Source organism: Salvia hispanica, chromosome 3 (genome assembly GCF_023119035.1).
Source record: "Salvia hispanica cultivar TCC Black 2014 chromosome 3, UniMelb_Shisp_WGS_1.0, whole genome shotgun sequence".
In the NCBI taxonomy this organism is placed as follows: domain Eukaryota; kingdom Viridiplantae; phylum Streptophyta; class Magnoliopsida; order Lamiales; family Lamiaceae; genus Salvia; species Salvia hispanica.
The window spans coordinates 16,018,564-16,038,701 of NC_062967.1; the positions used below are offsets into that span (position 1 = coordinate 16,018,564).

The window sequence follows — 20,138 nt, forward strand, 5'->3', positions numbered from 1 at the left end:
ATTAAGTTGTTGGGGTCAATCTTATGAACCAAACATAATACATATTTAATCATGAGATTTAGTTTTGCCAACCGAACACCCCCTTAGAAAACACTTTTGGACCAAAATAATTCGTGAATAAACATATATGTATTCTTATTTCTTAGTTGTAAATAACACTATTTGCAGAGTAATTCTTGACGAAATCTATTCTTGGCCGTTGCGAAATGCCAAAAATTCATAAATATTCTAATTGTAAATTAAAGAATAAAATAGTAGCTAGAGTTAATTTATTTTTTATATTTTTTATATCAAAACATAGTTTAGCTTTATCATTTTAAAATAACTATTTTATTAGTTAATTTATTTATAAAATTCTAAAAACTAATTAGGTTAGGGCTGGTTATTGAGTCTTGACATAAAATTTGTTGCTAGCATTGAAATAACAAGATAAAAACTATATTGTGTTAAAGCATCGGCATAATAAGTAGGGTTTAACAACAAGAATAAGTGATTAGCATTATAAATTGTCTGAAATCTTGAAAGTAAAGTGAGCAAAAGAAGGTGAAATTTCCATTTCGTCCCTAAAATCAATTTCAGCCGCAGAATTTTCTAAACTAGTAAAAAGGTGCAAACATTCGTGCCCCATCAAACCATATTCCTTTGTTCATAAGCGACCCACAAAATATTTAAATCACCACACAAAAATACAAAACTAAACACATTAGGGACATTAATAAAATAAAATAATAATAATCATTGCATACGATAAAGAAGTTTATTTCTACCAAATTTCCTTTTTTTAGTATAACAAAACTTTTTAGTTGTCTCATAGTAATTCTAATCACAATCTCCTCCGAATGTCAACCACATTCCTTAATCCATTTCACTCACTTTTTTCATTTATATTTTTTAATTTCCACAAATAGAAAAATGTATCATAGCACACATATATATACAATTACATCCACTAAAATCCACTTTCATATCCCATCTCTAAACTAAAACTTCTCATTTCCTACACAAAAGTTGGAACTACAACAACAATCAAAGTTCAAAATTTTTGAAAACAAAACTTTTAGCAAGAATCATGGAAGAAGAATTCCAATCGGTAGTCTGTGGAGGAAATTGGTGGAACTCTTCAAGAAATCTCTTCGCTTCATCGCCGTGCTCCGCCGCAGTCAACGACTCCGGCTGCCTGAACCCTAGCCTCGTCAAAACCGCAAAGTCCATCAGCAACGACTCCACCGGCTCCGCCTCCTCCGTCGTCCTCCAAGAAGCTCCAAAACCACAAAACATGCCGATTGATTCAACTTTTCACATGATTGCCGACGATAATTGGAATCAAGATTTGATGTAAGTAAATTTTCTCACACAATTATTTTAATTTCTCTCAAATCACCAATTTCATAAAATCCCTAATAAATGGTCCAAAAATTCAGTAGCTACCCTAAAAAAAGGTGTGTTTTTTTCGACTTGTAACAAATGCAAAATAACAAACCAACTTGATCAATCAAACTCACACTTATCTCCTTGTCTTCTTGCAGCCATGATAGCGCAATATCACAACAAAATTATTCTTACATGAACAATCTCGAGCTAACGAATTCCGTCGCAAACACAGCCACGAGCTTCCCGCTGAATACGACGTCGTACAGCTACACTTCGTCGCTACTGCACACGCTGTTTGAGGCCGATGATACTCAGCCTCTTCTCGAAAATCCGGCGACTAATTTTGCGTCGCCCCCTAATTTGAGGCCCTCTTTTCCTAAACAGCAACAAATTGCTAACAATTTTCAGCTCATCAACAACGCTGCTTTCTGGAATGCGACGGCCGGAGCGAGCTTTCTCCCGTCGTCGACGCCGCAGCTCATTCCCTCAGCTCTTACTAAACCGAAACTCAATCACCAGAGCTTCGGTTCAAAGGTAATTTTGCATCAATATGTTAATTTGCATGTTTTTAGATATTTTATTTTAATTTGTCAAGCTGATTTTAGTATGAATTTCTTGAATTAAGTTTTTACTATTTGGTGTTGAAATTAAGTTTTGAGGTTTTGAACTTTTCTAGGTTTAGTTTTCTATATTTAACCTAAATTGGGAGAATAATTTTGTATATTTTTAGAATGTTAACCGGAAGGCAGCGGGAGCAGACGCGGTGGCGATGAAGGATGGGAGTGAACCTTCATTGAAGCGTGCAAGAATCGAAACTCCATCGCCAACTTTTAAGGTAAGTTTATTTTTGGCTTTTTATTGAAAAAAATTTAGAATATGTGTTAGAAAATGGAGTAATAAAATTTTAGACTTTCTTCAATAGGTCCGAAAAGAGAAGCTGGGGGACCGAGTTACTGCGCTCCAGCAGTTGGTTTCACCCTTTGGAAAGGTAAAAAAACCAGATTTTTAATTTCTTATTTTTGTATATTTGTAAATTTAATTTCATGCCTTCAAATACACAAATTTTTGCTCGTGTTGATTCTACTTCTTTATACTCCCAGTTTTCATTTTTTTTTTCTCTATTATACAGACATTTGTTACATTTCTACAACATGTAGCTGTAAATTTTAGAGTTTTAATTTTGTTAAAATGTACAAAGTTTTGCTCATTTTGGTCCTGCATGGCCTAGAATATTATTATATTTTTTTTTTTGCAATTTTACTCTAATTTAGAGTTTGTGAACGTGATGACAAAATTTGAACTTTGTGCGCAGAGTTAGAAATGTACCACAGTAGTGTATTTTGAAGGAAATTAACCACAAAATTTTGAAATTGTAATGTTTTGTAATAAAATGTGAATTAATGTTGTTACAGACTGATACTGCGTCAGTACTCCATGAAGCAATAGACTATATAAAATTGCTCCACGATCAAGTCAATGTAAGTCAACATATCCCACTAAAATTAATTTGATTTCTAAATTTAATCTTGGTGTATATTATATATTTTTTGCTTGCTTTTAGGTACTAAGCACTCCTTATTTGAAGAATGGACCGCCTCCATTGCAACGCCAACAGGTATGACCTAAAGTGCTTTCATTTCAATTGCATCCACGAACCAATTAAAAAATTAAAATTTACTGTACTATAGTATTTCGCAAATTACTTGATATATAAGCTTAAAAGAAATACTTGTGGAGTCGTAAACGGTGCCGTTTCACACGGAACATGTTGACACTTTTTGCCCAGTTTTGGCCCACGACACCATGTGCTAAGGGATGGTGCACACGAAAATGTTTTAAATTTCAAATAATAGTTCAAAATCGACATCAATATGCCTAGTAAATATCTAAACATGATTTACTAATTTTTTATGTAACGTATGTGACTATTGTCTTATCTTTCTAGCTTTTTAAAAAAAATTTACAAAAACAAAATGAATATTTTTTATTGTTAACTCAAATATTTATGTAACGTTATTACTCGTAGGCTCCCGACAAAATTAAGGAGCAAGAAGAGCCAATATTAAAGGACCTAAAGAGCAGGGGCCTTTGCCTCGTGCCGATATCAAGCACTTTTCCGGTGGCTACTGAGACTACCCCCGATTTCTGGACGCCTACATTCGGGGGGAGCTTCAGGTAGACAAAAAAGAAAAATATAACAAAAAAGAAAAAGGAAATAAAAAAGAAAAAAAAAAGAAAAAAGGAAAAAAGCGTTGGTTTTAACTTCTCTAGGCCAAGAAAAAGGATGATATAGAGAGAGGAGAGAGAGAGAGATGTGTGTGTTGCAGAATTGGAGGCCACATTGTTGTTTCAGTATTGATGAAAAGCAAGACAAGGGAAAGGATGGGGGAAAAGAGAAAAGGAGAAGACAGCCAAGCTGGGCCATATGTATCATCATGAAGGTTAGCAAATGATTAAGAAACACAAAAATACAATAAATAAATTGTTTTAATTAGTTGTTGATTTAAGGTGTTGTTGATGAGGAACGGGAACAAGTGCTAAATTTAGCTTTAGTTTGATTAGTTTAGGAGATCTGATTAATTATAAGCGTATGCTTTAATTATCAGTTTTAATTTCAGCTGAATTTAGCAGCTTGTATGGAGGTTTTGTTCCTGTTTCTAAGTACAACTCATTTCCATATCATATTGTCCACCGACTCTTATTTTATTTATGCATAAAGTTGGAAAATATTGAGATAGGTTTGTAGTGTTATTTATTTGGAGATGTTACCACCTAACTTTTAATTTAATTTTGGAATTATGAAGGTTTTAGTGGAGTTGGCTTTTAGGGTTTGTTGTATATTGTTGAGTGGGTGGTGTTGTTTTGTTACTTACGCGTGTGCGTACGGAAGGCCCACTGCATGATTACATTTTTTTTACAAATTTTGGATTTTTATTGGTTAATTTTGTGTTCATTAGTTTATAAATTGTTTGCATAGGATATTTTTACTATAATTCCTATAGGTGAATGCATATGGATATTTTTTTTGCATAATATATAGAACAGATTTTCTTTTGGAATTCAAAGTTGCCAACATTGATCAATTTTCAATTTTGTGAAAAATAAATGTATTTAGTTTTTAATAAGCAAACCACTACACAGTTGCACAAGATGGAAAAAAAATGCTCGCATGCACGTGGACAATGGACTGCATGAAACAAAAACCCAATGCTAGGCACCTTTGCATTACAAACTTGTGAGGCTTGATCTAGTCGAATCAAATGAAAATACTAGTAACAACTTAAATAAAACAAAAGTTTGATTTTTCAATCAAGAAATATAAGATTGTTGAAAGAAGCTAGGATGCGATTCGGTACACGAAATTGGAATTGCATTGGTTACAATTCTGTGGAATTGAATTATAATTTAGTTTTAAATCATTTGTTGGTTACATGATGTCCAGTAATAATTCGGTAGATGATACTGAATTTGAAGAAATTATAGATGTCCAGTAATGATGTTCATCAAATTATGAGGGGCAAATATTCACTTTATTTTGTAAATTTTTTGAAAAACAACACTATACTTTATTTTGAAAGTAAAATTGTAGTACAATGTAGGATGTATTTGCATTCATAATGTGCTGAATGTATGAACTATGTGCAGCGTGAAAAAATTAAGATGTATAAATGTTATTAGTATATAGGTTTGGTCAAGTAACTTATAAGTTTTTTTTTTTCCAAAGGGGTCACCATCCTAGTACTACCCTCGTCCAACCCCGCTTAATTTTATAGTTACGATGGCAATTTAAATGCATTCGCATTCTCATTTTCAAAAGATAAATCAACCATATATATAAATTATGCTTTGTTTTGCTAGGCATTACAAAAACATTCATTACTTTTTTTAAATATACATTGTTTAAATATCTAAAATAATAAAAAAATATTATGAAAAAAGGTGTCGGAGATGTTGGGATTTGAACCCACATATATAGCTTCAATAAAAGAAACATCTCCTACCACTGAACTAGGAGTATAATATTTTCTATATAAATTAAACACACTATTTATATACTTAAAATTATTAAAAAATAAATAAAAATGATACCAACGTGCCCTTAAGCGTCAACGTGTGTAAGCACCTAGTGCCAGTGACGGATCCAGGATCTTAAAATAGAAGGGGCGAAATAAAATTTATCGGAAGCTAAAGGAGAAGGGAGGGGTGACGCCGGAAGCTATCGGATGGGGCGTTTATGAAAAATTTACGTCTGGATCCATGGTATCGAGTCGTCGGGGAAAGGCGATAGCCCCCCTCCTACCCTTCTCTGGATCCGCCACTGCCTAGTGCACGACGCCCTCCAATGCATTTATTTGCCTGTGCTTCCACATTTGGATAGTGCTTTCCTACGTACCTTATTTGTTTTCCTATGCAAGGTCTGATAAATTATACTCCCATCGTCCTACAAAAGATGTCATACTTGTGGGATGACACAAGATTTTAGGAAGTTTTGTTTTGTGCGTTAGGTGGAAAGAGAAAATATAATATTTATATTATTGTGAGTGAATATTTTCTATAAATAGAAATGTAATCTTTAATGGGACAGACTAAAAGTGAAAGTGTAACATATTTTATGGGAGGAAGGAAGTATGTATTTTTGAAGTATTTTTAATTATCACAGACTTTCAAATATTTAAATTCTATAAATATTGTAATATTTTGTTAGAGTACTACTACCTCCACAAGCTTGCAATTTTTAATCTCTCTTTGGAAGAGTGAAGACTATGCCAATTACAATTACCCTTGTTCTCGTCTTTTTGTAAAAAAATTGTACAAAATATATGATTTTTATGCTAAGAGGATGACGAGGAAAGAACTGATTGAATACACTAGAAAGTAAAAGCATCTTTTCCCAAATGATGAATGTCATATAATTCCTTCACCTAAAATCCTTGCTTTGATACTCTATAAGCTACTTTGCTTTAATTATCATGTCAATTGTCAAACATTTCACTATACTTCCTTTTGAAGCTTAACAAAATCGAAAAAGTGTTTCGCTTTATCAACATCACCGCATGTAAATTGACATGCAATAATTATATTTACAATTTACTTTCTTTGGATAAACATATCATTTAGTTCCTTTATTATATCATTTCCTTTACACACACTCACACACATAGTATACACTAATCGGATGATATACTAAATGCTTTTCTAATTTATTTGAAAGGTTAGCACAAAAAAATACTACTAACGTTGCCCAATAAATGTTTTTTTTATATAAATACTAAAAGTGTTCTAAATTATACTAAAAATAAATTAGTTATAATATTTCATGCGTCCATTTTTTGGCTCCCAAAATCTTTATGTAATTCGCCGATCGATGATATTGTACGGGGTATAATTTTATTTTTGACAAGAGTTATGTCAAAATCTTGAGGGAAAAAAAGAGAGATAATAGTATTTCTTTTTTGGTACGAAAATTTTATGCAACATTGTTTAACGTATTAATGGAGAATATAAAGTAGAGAAAATGTTGTTTCTAGTAGTGAATAGGATGAATATAATAAAATAAGAGGATATAGGGGTGTTTTGCTGGTGGTATCAGACAGACACAGACTACTTGATTTTAAAATATATTGTTGGATTAATTTACTTGGATTGTATTTGATACTTAAGAAAATGGAGTATTAAGTAAGATTATTCTGGAAAAGTAATTTTTTAGATATTTTCTTACCAATGCAGTCTCATTAATTTTTTAGCCTTCGTTATCCTATAACTTAAATCGTCACGTTCAAACGTACCACAAGCCCAATTATTGATGGCCCAAGATAGTTATATTTGGATTCATCATTCATCTAAGTGATAAGAGTTATTCTAAAACAAAACACATTGTAATATTAAATGTGTAACCAAATGCATCAATCTCAATATATAGTTCTACACAAATAGGATAGCCATATATAATACACCATTATTATATATCTATGACATACACTTCAAAAACTCAAATAGCATAATTTTAAAAATCAAAGCAGAAATTGGATAAAATACAAATAAAATCGTAGAGATGCATAGTCTGGTATGATGATATTAGTCAACTTATTTGAGCTTCTTTGTAATTCCTGCAAAGTATTTCCCTTGATGGAAAGCTTGTCCGAGCTCGATTTCTGAAGGCTGCCTCGTCCCGTCTCCTGCGAACGTCCCCGCACCATAAGGGCTGCCACCCTTAATCTTCTCCATCTCGAACATGCCACCACCAAACGTGTACCCAATTGGCACAAATAACATGCCATGATGGGTGAGCTGCGTGACCGCGGTCAATCTACACATACGAGAGAGTGACGAGAGTCGGAATCATCGATAATTTAAAAATTCTTGAAAATAAGAGTCTTGTGCGAGACAGTCTCATAAACCAAGATCTTGACCAGTAAGTTGACCGGTCAACACTAACCGTCATAGACATTTATAATCTCTACAATCATTTTGAGGCCATCGAACATGTTCACATAAACATGATATCAATAACTCACGCTGTAGTCTCTTGTCCGCCTCCCTGGGACCCGGTGCTGAAGAAGATCCCGGCCGGCTTGCCAGCCAGAGCCTGGGTCTTCCACAGACCACCGGTCGCATCAAAGAACGCCTTGAATTGAGCAGCCATCATCCCAAACCTAGTTGGGAAGCCAAATATAATGCCATCAGCCTCAGTTAGCTCATTCGGGGTGATCACCGGCACATCGCTTCTTCCCGGGGCTCCCATCTTTGCGAGAACCTCGTCAGAGAGAGTCTCGGGCACCTGTTTGAATTCGATTACACGACCAAAACCACTTCACCTCACTAGCAAATTCAAAATTTGAGCTAGAAAAATATTCAAACCTGCCACAATTTGGCTTCCACTCCTTCCACGGATTCAACGCCTTTCTTGATCTCGTGTGCCAGCTTCTCAACATGTCCGTACATGGAATAGTAGCTATACGGTAACGATATGAGTTTTCAACTTAGTAGTAGTATATTTTTATCACTCAAAACTTCTTAGCTATAGGCAATAATCATTATTATGTCACAAGAATTGGACTACTAAATATGGTCAAAATGCCCAGATTAATAAGTAGAACTTGGATTATACTTATATGGCCAAATATGATTGTTTGATTGGAAATAGAACGCAAGAAAACCAACAAGTTGGACCAATAACCCAATTTTGTCCTATGACATTTAACTAAACTTGAATTAAAATCCAAATTTGCCTAAAAATAGTACTCCCTCCGTCCCAAGGTATTAGACCAACTTTCCTTTTTGGGATGTCCCAACATATTAGACTCATTTCCTTTTTTAGCAAAAAGCATCTATCTTATTTTATTCTCCACCTACTTTTTTCTCTCTTCTCTCCCCTACTTTTTCCCTCTCTCATACTTTACTCTCTCCACTTTAATTATTTAAATATCAATTCCTTAAATCATGTGCCCAAAAGAAGTGAGTCTAATACTCCGGGACGGAGGGAGTACATATCTGTTTAATTGAAATTGGAGGACTCCAAATTCCTAATACAGTCACATGATCATTTAAAGGGAATAGCAGATTTAATGAAGATTTGGAAATACTTAAAAATACAAACTTCCCACTTTGTAAAAGGATGGTGAAAATGGCATAATCAAGAAACAGGGGACTGTAGCAACTTTTAAGAAACATTAAATTCACTGCAGATTTCATTGAAAGAAATACAGAAAAAAAACAATGGATCATGTCAACACTTGATACAAACTAAAGTATGCAACATGTTCAAATAGTATGAATATTATGATGGGCACAATTAATTGAAAAAAAAAAGATTATGAAAAAATCAGATAACATACACTATGTAGACTTTGGCCATTGCAATGAAGGGAGTTTCTCTCTCTTGTGTGAAGTAGTAGGTGGATGAATGTAATGTTGCAATGGTGGAGAGTGGGATGTGCCATTAATATATTGCCCACATTGGAGAGAGAAGATTTGACTAGTATGTGGTGCCTTGATTAGCTGTCTAGAAATTGTAATTTTATCAATTTCTGAGGTAAATATATTATTCTAGATGGTTTGGTAGTTGAGGTCATGCTTATCATCATCATTTGAGTAATAATTAGTGATTATAGTCTTTAACTAATATGATGTCAATAGTTCCGTTATTTTGTTTGCTATTTCCGTTATACTCCCTCCGTCCTGGATAATTCGGGTCATTTTAACCGGATACGAGTTTTAAGAATTGTAATGAAAAATGGATTGAAAAAGTTAGTGGAATGTGGATCCTACTTTCATATATTAGTTTTATAATAAAATGTGAGTAGGAATGAATTAGTGGAATATTTGGTTCACTGTCAAAAATGATAAAAGTAAAATGAAACAAATTATGTGGGACGGACTGAAATAGAAAACTGGAACGAATTATTTGGGACGGAAAAAGTACTAATTATGAGTAACGAAATCAAAGTGGTTGCTTAAACTGATCGTAATTAGTTGGGTTGCTCTATCACCATAATGGAATAATAGATCAAATAATATGATATTACAATTTTATCAGATGAATTATTATTTTTTTACTTAGGGAAGGGACATGCTAGATCTGAATCCAAACTAATTAATTGCTTGTAGACTAAAGTCTATTATTTGAATGTTAGCTTGGGTACATGGATGAAATTATGAATTATGCTAAATTAGAGCTCGGAGTAATTAGTTATGGCAGTATTTATGTAATAAGCAAAATATGGTGAACTTGTATTATATTATTAGTGAAAAATTTAAACTTAAAATACTTGACCCAATATTTAAACTTTAAAGTTTGAAATTTTGAAGAAATAAAAATGGAGAAAATAGTGAATTGTGTATTTGAAGGATAATGTGACTAAACAAAGGCTCAAAATTATTACTAAATTTTTTGAAGTAAATGATTTTTTTCTTTCTTTAAGGGAGAATACTAAACTATATTCTTGAAATGAGTGTCGTCCACAAAAGTAGATATAGACCATCTTATAGTCAGCATTCGACAAAATTCAAAGGTTATAATATCTCTAAATTCATGATCATTTTAGTTATGGTATGAGGGTGAATATGCTTGATTCAAATTAGTTCAACAAGTGGGCCACATTCAATAGCAGTCTTCTATATACATCTATAGTAGTAATACATTCTACGAATAACAAAGTAAGCAGTCCATCTATCTTACTCAAGATGTTCATATTCTATAGTGACATAAAATTTTAGAATGAGTTGTAAAGTGACTAAATATCAAAAGTGAACATCTTGAGTTGCACAAAGCAAAAAGAAAAGATGAACATTTTAAATTGAGTAAGACTGAGGGAGTATTTTTATTAATACATGGCATCAAACATAATATTAATACCTTAAATGAGAAAATACATCTTAGTTGGAAGCATCTCATTTTATCAGCAAATAAGCAATCCAATACTTATAAAACTGAAAAAATGCATTCAATTAGTGCCAAATTTTAGATCCCCAAATTTGAGGCTCCGTTATTAAGAATGATGAACCTTCTAACGTTGGACACAAACAAAAACGTCCACATTTGTGGAAAGAGAAGCATTTTCCAAACATCTGAAATAATTAGGGTGGTGGAACTTGACTAGCTGTAATAGACATTAGACACAATCGGTTAGTAGTCATTAACGTGTTTCAACCTTTCGTGATTATGACGATTAGTGCCTGTCACCAAATCGTAAGAATATAGACTTAAAATTAATCTAATGTCAGTATAATAATGAACTAGTAACACTTTATTTAATATATTAATTTTTATTTTACTTTTGATGGGCAGTTGTGAGGTACATTTTTGGGCCCACAATGATCAAATACAGTTTGTAAATTAAAATCCACGAATATTGGTGTGAGCAATCTGGATTTGATATACTTGGGATGTTCATGTAATTGATGATGGTACAAATGAAAACTTCAACTTGTAAAGTCATGTCACAAATCCCCTCACTTGTTTACCATTTAAGTTTAACCTATGTTTGTCTTAGTTTATTTCTCAATAATGTCTCAATTAAAAATCCTAGTTCATATCCCATAATAATAAGCATACTAAATATCGTGCAAATTACACAGAATGAAGAATTTGATTAATTTGTCAAGTATGACTGTGAGATGAAGAAACCATCCTGATAAAGACAACACAAAGGATTATTACAATAGTCTCCTTTAAAAAATCAAATATAGTACATAGATCAATCAATACAATAATGTCCGATGATGGGCCTCCCAACTGTATCAGAGATTATAACCATACATAGATCAATCAATACAATAATGTTCGATAGTGTCGAAAATTAAATGTGCCTCCCAAACGTATCAGAGATTATAACCATGCCTTGTTGAATATTTCAACTCTTATCATAACCATGAGAGCAGTTTGTGGTTTACAATTAACCACATTATGCAACGAAATTTCAACTCTTATCAGTTTGTGGTTTACAATTAATCATCGTATGCAAATGCAACGAAAGAAAACTTCAACGTGCTTCAACATGAGAGAGTGTCAAACCATTCACAGAGCAAATTTGGACTTTATTTGAACTTCTCGTAGCAGTGAATGCAGGATTCAGGGGTGATGGCACTTCCACGTTTTCATTATTTAGCATGCCAACCACATCGGACATTAAAGGTCGATCAGCTGGATTTTCTTGAACGCAAAGTAGACCGATCTTTATGTATCTTAATACAGCTGAAGATGAAGCAGGCCTTTCCAACGATGGATCAACCACCTCCACTGCTCGTCCATGTATCCATGCATTCCACGTCTGTGACCAACAAAATGTCAGATGATTTAGCAGATTTGCACAAGTGGTTGAGTAGAAAACGAGGACTTACAAAGCCAAGAAGACTAAGATACTCAGAACCATAAAAACCAGTGTTCTTCTTCCCGCTGATAATCTCCAGCATCAGTACTCCGAATGCAAACACATCAGACTTTACTGAGAAAAGCCCTTCCATTGCATATTCCGGTTACATATAAACTCTGCATTTCCACAAATATATACTGTATTCTCTCATTTATGCACTACCATGACCCAAGTTCATGAGATATAAATTGCATTTTACTTACTATGTTCCGACAATCCTTTCAGTATTTGCTTGCATGCTGTTTCCTCCAAAGATTCTTGCCATGCCAAAATCAGAGATTTTGGGGTTCATCTAGTAGAATATTACTAGCTTTCAGATCCCTATGAACTATTCTCAGCCGGGAGTAATGGTGGAGATACAGAAGCCCTTGAGCGATACCCTCTATAATTTCAACGCGTTTGGCCCACTCTAACACCACTCCACTTGTAGGCTCTGCATTCAGATAAGATTTCGTGTTGAATTTCAATTTATTTCTTGCTGAATATAACAAACACAATGAGAATATTGATTCTGAAACAAACCAAAGATAAAGAAGTCGAGGTTTCTGTGCTATAGTTTGGCAACACAGCATCCTAGACTAAAATCATCTCATCGTTCTCAACACAGCATCCTAAGATCCTAACAAGGTTTCTGTGCTATAGTTTGGCAATCACTTCTGTCTCATTTCTGAACTCCTCTAGTCCCTGTCCAGACCTTTTGGAGAGCCGTTTCACAGCGACAAACAGTCCATTCATTAGTTCTCCCTAAAATAAGAGTATCAACAATGATATAACTTCACCCACTCAAACTAAATAGTTATCTGCATAACAAGGTATCCTTACTTACCTTGTAAACAGGTCCAAAACCACCCTCTCCAACCTTGTTTTCCACGGAAAAGTTATTAGTCGACGCAGCTATGCTAGAAAAACTGAAAATTGGCAACTCATATCTGTCATTTTTATCTTCTCCATGAGTATTACCAACTTGGGCGACGTTCTTATATTCTGCTCCATTTGAATCCAAATCAAGGAGTAGTAGATTTTGATGTGTGTCCTTGGATCCTGAGCAAAGCCAAAGGATAAACATCAACTGCATAAAAATTCAATGTGGAATTTGATAGTCATTAGAAAGAAAGTCATACTCCGGTTTGTTAGCTTTGATCGTGCATAACAGAGACCAAAACAAGATAAGAGTGCAGCAGTAATGGGCAACACTAACTCCAAAACAAGAACTTTTCTCTTCCCTGAAACAATTAAAGAAGGTGATTACTTTAATGCAATACAGAGCAAATACTAGCTCACCTTTTGATTTCACTTCGACATAAAGATCCACCCCTGCAGAATTGTTTGTTGTGCTCTCCAAATCCAGAATGTCTCCATTTAGTAATATACATCTACCTACACTTCCGTATGCATGGGCAATTTTTTGAGCATTGAAACTCGCATACATTATCTGGTAACTCCACAGATTCCGGGCTTTCAGGTAATCTACTGGTGATTACCTTGATATATCCTACTCTGTCAGTGCAATGCCATTGTTTTCTTCTAACACATCCACTAGAAAAAACGGACGAATCCCAGTCTACCTCAACTCGTGGTTTGAACCCACTCAAACACCTACATGCTGGTGATAGATCGGTATTAGACAATGTATTAGGCCCATCCCAGGCCTGCCTTGCCTCAACCCACTGAAACAGCTTCATTCTTCCATAATGGTCAATTAGAATCCTAGAGAGCAAAGACTCATTATTGTATGTCACATATACATCGCCATAGCGTGCAAGGTACGTAAAGTTACAGGGATTTTTCAGGCCGAGTGATGGGAAAGTCCCTTCTTGCCACTGAACACCTGAAGCATTTCTTATGACGAAATTGCCAGTGTCTAGAATTACAGCTTCAGTGGCATTATTTGTTTGTTTGTATGACAAAATCATGTTGCCACCACTTCGAAGGAGCAGAGTACCATTGGCTATTTCTAGTTGAGATTTGTTATAAATGGAATGTGGGATAGGGTTATCTCTATTTAAGACCCAAACAACTGTTGTAACAGGTATGTTTTTGTACCATATACCAATATAGTAGTTGGTAGAGTTACCTGGAGAAAAGAAACCAAGCTGATATGACCACGAGTGCTAGACGTCAAGGGTCTTCATTTCGGCATGAGCCATTGGTTGATTGGGGCCCAAGGATGAAAGAGAAGACAAGCCAATGGTCCAAAAAAGCTAGAGGAATTCCCGATGAGGCAATGAATAGAGACGGCTCGGATTTGAGGGGATGATGATACGATCATGGAAGCCGTGCGTCAAGGATTTCAACTACAGTTGGATTCAACTGGAAATCGTCCTATTGAGATGACATCCGAAAGCTATGAAACTACCACCATTGTCTTCATCTTGGAAACAGCTTCACGTGGGTATCTTGCACATCCCAATCGGAGTCCGAATGAGGGAATTATGGCGGTTTTACGGAAGTCGCGCAGAGAAGGCCGGGAGCTTCGGGAAAAACGCCCGACCGGGCGTTTCGCTTGTGAAAATCGCCCGGGGACAGGGAAAACGCCCGGGCCGGGCATTTTGGTATGTGAAAAACGCCCGACCGGGCGATTATGCCAATTTTTTAGATTTTGTGGGCCAACTTTCTATTTTGGACCCATAGTATAAATACTTCTTGATGTCATTTCTTTTCTTTAGGTCTTTGATGAAATTATATGCTTGAGAGCTTTGTTTCCTCTTGGAGAGGGTTTCTATCCAATTCCTAGATTTTGGTTTGATGTGGATCCATGTATTTTGTGATCCATTTTCCAAGGATTTACCCAATTTGTAGGTGATTGATCTAATATTTTTGTGAAGTAGATTTTCTATTGTATCAATAATGGCAACCCAACAAGAATTTAGGAAACTAAGATGGTCAAAACAAGAAGTAACATTGGATAGAATGGAAATTGTGATACATAGTCATTGATGAGGCAAGCTAAGACACTTACAACATACTAACATGCATCCATGGCTAGATCTTCAAGGGAACCACAAACCTCAAAGCATACCTCTACTTGATCCATGCTTGAACTAGCAATTGATGGAAATCCCATGCTTGAACTAGCAATTGATGGATTCAAGCAACCTAAATCTAGGAATTGGATAGAAACCCTCTCCAAGAGGAAACAAAGCTCTCAAGCATCTAATTTCATCAAAGTCTAAGGAAAAGAAATGACATCAAGAGGTATTTATACTATGGGTCCAAAAATAGAAAGTTGGCCCACAAAATCTAAAAAATCGGCATAATCGTCCGGTCGGGCATTTTTCACATGTCAAAATGCCCGGCCCGGGCGTTTTCCCTGTCCCCGGGCGATTTTCACAAGCAAAACGCCCGGTCGGGCGTTTTTCCCGAAGCTCTCGGCCTTCTCTGCGCGACTTCCGTAAAACCGCCATAACTCCCTCATTCGGACTCCGATTGGGATGTGCAAGATACCCACGCGAAGCTGTTTCCAAGACAAAGACAATGGTGGTAGTTTCATAGCTTTCGGATGTCATCTCAATAGGTCGATTTCCAGTTGAATCTAACTGTAGTTGAAATCCTTGACGCACGGCTTCCATGATCGTATCATCCTCCCCTTCTTGGAAAAGATTTGTCCTCAAATCCGAGCCGTCTCTATTCATTGCCTCATCGGGAATCCCTCTAGCTTTGTTGGACCATTGGCTTGTCTTCTCTTTCATCATTGGGCCCCAATCAACCCATGGCTCACGCCGAAATGAAGACCCTTGACGTCTAGCACTCGTGGTCATATCAAGGTTGCTTGAATCCATCAATTGCTAGTTCAAGCATGGGATTTCCATCAATTGCTAGTTCAAGCATGGATCAAGTAGAGGTATGCTTTGAGGTTTGTGGTTCCCTTGAAGATCTAGCCATGGATGCATGTTAGTATGTTGTAAGTGTCTTAGCTTGCCTCATCAATGACTATGTATCACAATTTCCACTCTATCAAATGTTACTTCTTGTTTTGATCATCTTAGTTTCCTAAATTCTTGTTGGATTGCCATTATTGATACAATAGAAAATCTACTTCACAAAAATATTAGATCAATCACCTACAAATTGGGTAAATCCTTGGGAAATGGATCACAAAATACATGGATCCACATCACAAGCTCAAACTTGCCCTCTTTGGAGATTATGGTCTGGTTTGGAAACAGAGATTGGCCTGCTGAAATGGTGTCTGATGCTCTGCAAAATCTACTCCAAAGAAATATGGACACACCAATGAGAAACAAGAAATATGTAGGAGTAATAAACTTGAAAGCCATTCCACCAAAATCCTACTAAAAATCTCACTTGTGCTGATTGATATTTAAGTCTTTTAAAGTGCATTCTACGCAATAGAAATTTAGTAATGGTCCAAATTCAAGAGAAAAATATTGTGCTTCCCATCACTTTCAACAAATTCTTTGTTAAAATTTCAACTACAACTGTTGAGCTTGGCGACATAAACTATCGGCTTTATGTTGCATTAGGCTGCTTTAGTCATTGGATTTGGAGCATCCAAATAACTCTTTATGGTGAAGATGCACACAGCACACACAATGTCTTTGTTTTGAAACCTCATAACTAACTACACTGGTAATAATTTATTGAGAGAGGAAACGAAGAACACGTAAAAAAAAACAAGAAAACAATAGACTTCTCATGATATTCTCTCTTTCCATGGATCACAAATGATCAGAATGCAAAAGCGACGGCCTATTTATGTAATTCATTATAGAATTAAATTAAATAACCTTATAACTTTCGACCGTATTAAAATCTCAAAATTTTGAGACTTTACAATTTCTTTCGAACGAATAATTTATGAACATTTCGTTTTTAAATCCAATCTTACGTGTAAAATGTACATTATACGCACTACTAATGTACATTTTAAAAATATATAATGTAATATCTCTAATAATGTACATAATTCATATATTTTATATTATATGGGATCGTACATTATTTGAGATAATATATTAGTAGTAGTACATAAAATGTACATTAAACGGCATATAATGTACATCGTTTGACATTTTGACAAAAGATATGATTTTGATATGAATACAACATCCCTATTATTTTAATATATATATAAATGTTATGTACTATAGATTAAATTTGATAATATCGAAAATCTCATTCTTGTCCCATATTAACTTGATAAAGATTATCTCTTATCTATATAATTTTGGATGAATATCCCTTATGAAGGTAAATGGTCTATTCTACGTGCTCCTATAGTTTATTTATTCATAAATACGTATTTAAGAGACTCTAGCAAGGATTTGACATGAACTCAGAAGTTTTCTCATAATTTATAGTTGAGTGAAGTTTTCTCACTGGAAGTCGTCTTCTTTAAAGCCTTAATTAAGCCAATTATTTGGCGAACAAATTATAATTCAAATTATTGTGTACACTTGAACTTATACCAAGTCTTCATTGCAATGTAAACTAAAATAAATTATCTTCCACATCAAACAAGATAATAATATACAGGCATAAATAAGCTTATTCAATTATTTAAATTTTCAATTACAATATACAGTTTGGAGTTTGGACCAATCTAATACTCCCTCCGTTCCATAGTAACAGAGGCGTTTCGTTTTGAACACCCATTTTGAACACTCATTTTGAATACTCCCTCCGTCCCATATTTGGAGTCACATTTAGTTATGGCACGGGTTTAAGGAATTGATGGAGTGTGTAATTAAAGAAGTGAGATGGTGGAGTGTGTAATAAATTAAGTGAGTTGGTTGAAGATGGGGGTCCCTTTTTGACTTTTTGATTTTTTATTTTTGTTTTGGTTTATTCTAATGTAGATAATGACATTTTGATGTAATTTTGATAAACAATGGGGTAAAATTGTACAAATATAGAAAATTCTAAATGTGACTCTAAAATTGGGACGAACTTTTATAGAATGTGACTCCAAAACTGGGACGAAAGAAGTAATGCACTAAGAATATATCAATATATAAAGTGAGAGTTTTGGAGAAATTTTTTAAATACCAGTTTTATCCTTTTTGGCAGGAAACTGTGCATTACCACTGTTGCTTTTTGCGTTTTTTTTTTTGCACCATTTTATGTTAATATTCTATATCATGTTTTATTTTTTGCACAATTTTCGGCCATTCTGGAAAAGTGTGTAGAGGCAGCAGGCCTATATATGTTATCATGAAGGCCTATTTTTACTCTATTACAACATTTAAGAGTGCAATATATATTTATTCTAATCTGCCAAAGCATTCCATTATCCTTTAAGCCTCTTTGCAAGCCATCCTGAAAAATTAAATACACATCATTAGTATATTTCTATTGTATTAAATATTGTTTACAAAATATAATTGACCTTCTAATTACCTGCAACATGAAAAATCAAAGCAAACATTAATGACTTATAAAATTTGGAACTAATAAGTACCTCAATTAAAAAGAAAGAATGTGTAGAATTTGTAATAAGCATATGATTAATATTTTTGTATTAATCATAGATGATAGAATGTGTAGAGTCATAGGATTAATGTGCAACCATAAAAAAGAAAGAATGACATACCTTTATTATTATAGTAAAAAATTGAGTTCAGAATAATTAGGCTTTGTAGCCTCTCATGCTTGCCATGACACCTTTTTCTATGTATAACTGTAGTAGTCGCCCATGCTTGCCATCTCATCTTCTTCTCTTCTCTATGTAATGACGGTAGTTTGAAGAGAGAGAACAGACTGTTAATCTTCGTTTTCTTCTTTTCTCTCCTTTTCCTAAAGTGTAGTATTGAATATCTATACTTCTATACTACATCTATCTCCTCCACCAATACTAATACTAATATACAAATATAAAACTATTGATGAAAAAAAAACAGTGGCTAAATTCATGGTCCAATCAAATGCATTGCAGAGACTTCCCAAGCAAGTTTTGAAACACTGATAAATAGGTGTGCAATCAATTGAGACTGCATTTATTTATGTGAAGTAATTTTTTTGATGCAGTGCCTATCTCGGAACGATTCAGAATTTATTGTGGTATAATTAAATTGTTGTAATGAATATTTGTAGATATAATATAAGTATATAATAATTAAATTATTAATCATATTTTATTCAAGATATATACCTATAGGTACTATTATCTATTGACTTAAATTATGCTAAAGCGAGTATATTAATTGTGGAAATTTTAGGTTATTTTAGTATTTGCTTGCTCATGTTGGCCTATTTCTAAAATGCATGTTCTTAGTCATGGGCAAATATATGTTTTATTTTCAAGAGACAAAATTATATACTACTATTCTATAATGATGACGTTGATGTTACATTTGATTCTATTATTATGTTGTTTACTAAAACATTTTTTATAGTCAAAGTGTATTTGAATTTTTCTATTTGATTTAAAGTACTTTAATCTATTTTTTCAAATTAAATATTGATTTATTCTAATAATTTGTTGTTGATGCTTGTACTATGCTTGAGACTGGTCGTCTACTGTTTGTTAGAACCCAGCAAAAAAAATTATGTGCTATGATGTATAGTGGTTTGGCGGAGGTTGTACTGCGAGGTGAGATAGATGGTTAGATGCATGGTAAATCAATCATTCTGCCTTCCAGTTCTGTTGGTGGTGCAAGATATATGATCCAAAATTATCAAGATGCGATGGCTATTTATAGATGGATTGGTTATCCAAATTTGTTTATTACATTTACATGTAATCCGAAGTGGCCAGAGATTGTTACCCCTCCGTTTCTTAAAAATAGCAACTATTTCCATTTTGGGTCGTTCCTAAAAAATAGAAAATTTAGAATCTTTCTATTTTAGGACATGGACCCCACAATCTACCAACTCTACTTTCACTATTTTTTCTCTTTCTCTCTTACTTTACTCAATTTTCTTTTATTCTCTTTT

The 20,138-nt window shown here is 34.2% G+C and overlaps 3 protein-coding genes across 6 annotated transcripts; 1 reads left to right on the forward strand and 2 right to left on the reverse strand.

Moving 5' to 3' along the window:
* Positions 1-957: 957 nt before the first annotated feature.
* On the forward strand, positions 958-4,108 carry LOC125211417 (transcription factor bHLH112-like). The gene is made up of 7 exons (XM_048111192.1): positions 958-1,335; positions 1,527-1,905; positions 2,102-2,206; positions 2,294-2,359; positions 2,784-2,849; positions 2,933-2,986; positions 3,398-4,108. The coding sequence occupies exons 1-7, from the start codon at positions 1,070-1,072 to the stop codon at positions 3,548-3,550; spliced, it is 1,089 nt and encodes a 362-aa protein (XP_047967149.1). The 5' UTR covers positions 958-1,069; the 3' UTR covers positions 3,551-4,108.
* Positions 4,109-7,253: 3,145 nt separating this feature from the next.
* Positions 7,254-9,359, reverse strand: LOC125209441 (probable NAD(P)H dehydrogenase (quinone) FQR1-like 1). The gene is made up of 4 exons (XM_048109037.1): positions 9,207-9,359; positions 8,230-8,323; positions 7,887-8,149; positions 7,254-7,678 (listed from the first exon to the last, which is right to left on the reverse strand). Exons 1-4 carry the CDS (start codon positions 9,224-9,226, stop codon positions 7,456-7,458), a joined length of 600 nt encoding a protein of 199 aa, XP_047964994.1. The 5' UTR covers positions 9,227-9,359; the 3' UTR covers positions 7,254-7,455.
* A 2,164-nt stretch (positions 9,360-11,523) lies between these two features.
* LOC125216181 (receptor-like serine/threonine-protein kinase SD1-6) lies at positions 11,524-13,924 on the reverse strand. 4 transcript variants are annotated; one of them, XR_007175375.1, is made up of 7 exons: positions 13,364-13,924; positions 13,203-13,283; positions 13,069-13,101; positions 12,765-12,986; positions 12,446-12,675; positions 12,211-12,358; positions 11,524-12,140 (listed from the first exon to the last, which is right to left on the reverse strand). XR_007175375.1 is itself a non-coding variant. In XM_048117835.1 (2 exons), the coding sequence occupies exons 1-2, from the start codon at positions 12,331-12,333 to the stop codon at positions 11,853-11,855; spliced, it is 411 nt and encodes a 136-aa protein (XP_047973792.1). In that variant the 5' UTR covers positions 12,334-12,420; the 3' UTR covers positions 11,524-11,852. The 4 variants fall into 4 exon arrangements, 1 of the variants encoding a protein (XP_047973792.1); XR_007175374.1 differs by having other exon boundaries at positions 12,765-12,936; positions 13,069-13,283; XR_007175373.1 differs by having other exon boundaries at positions 13,069-13,283.
* Positions 13,925-20,138: the final 6,214 nt, after the last annotated feature.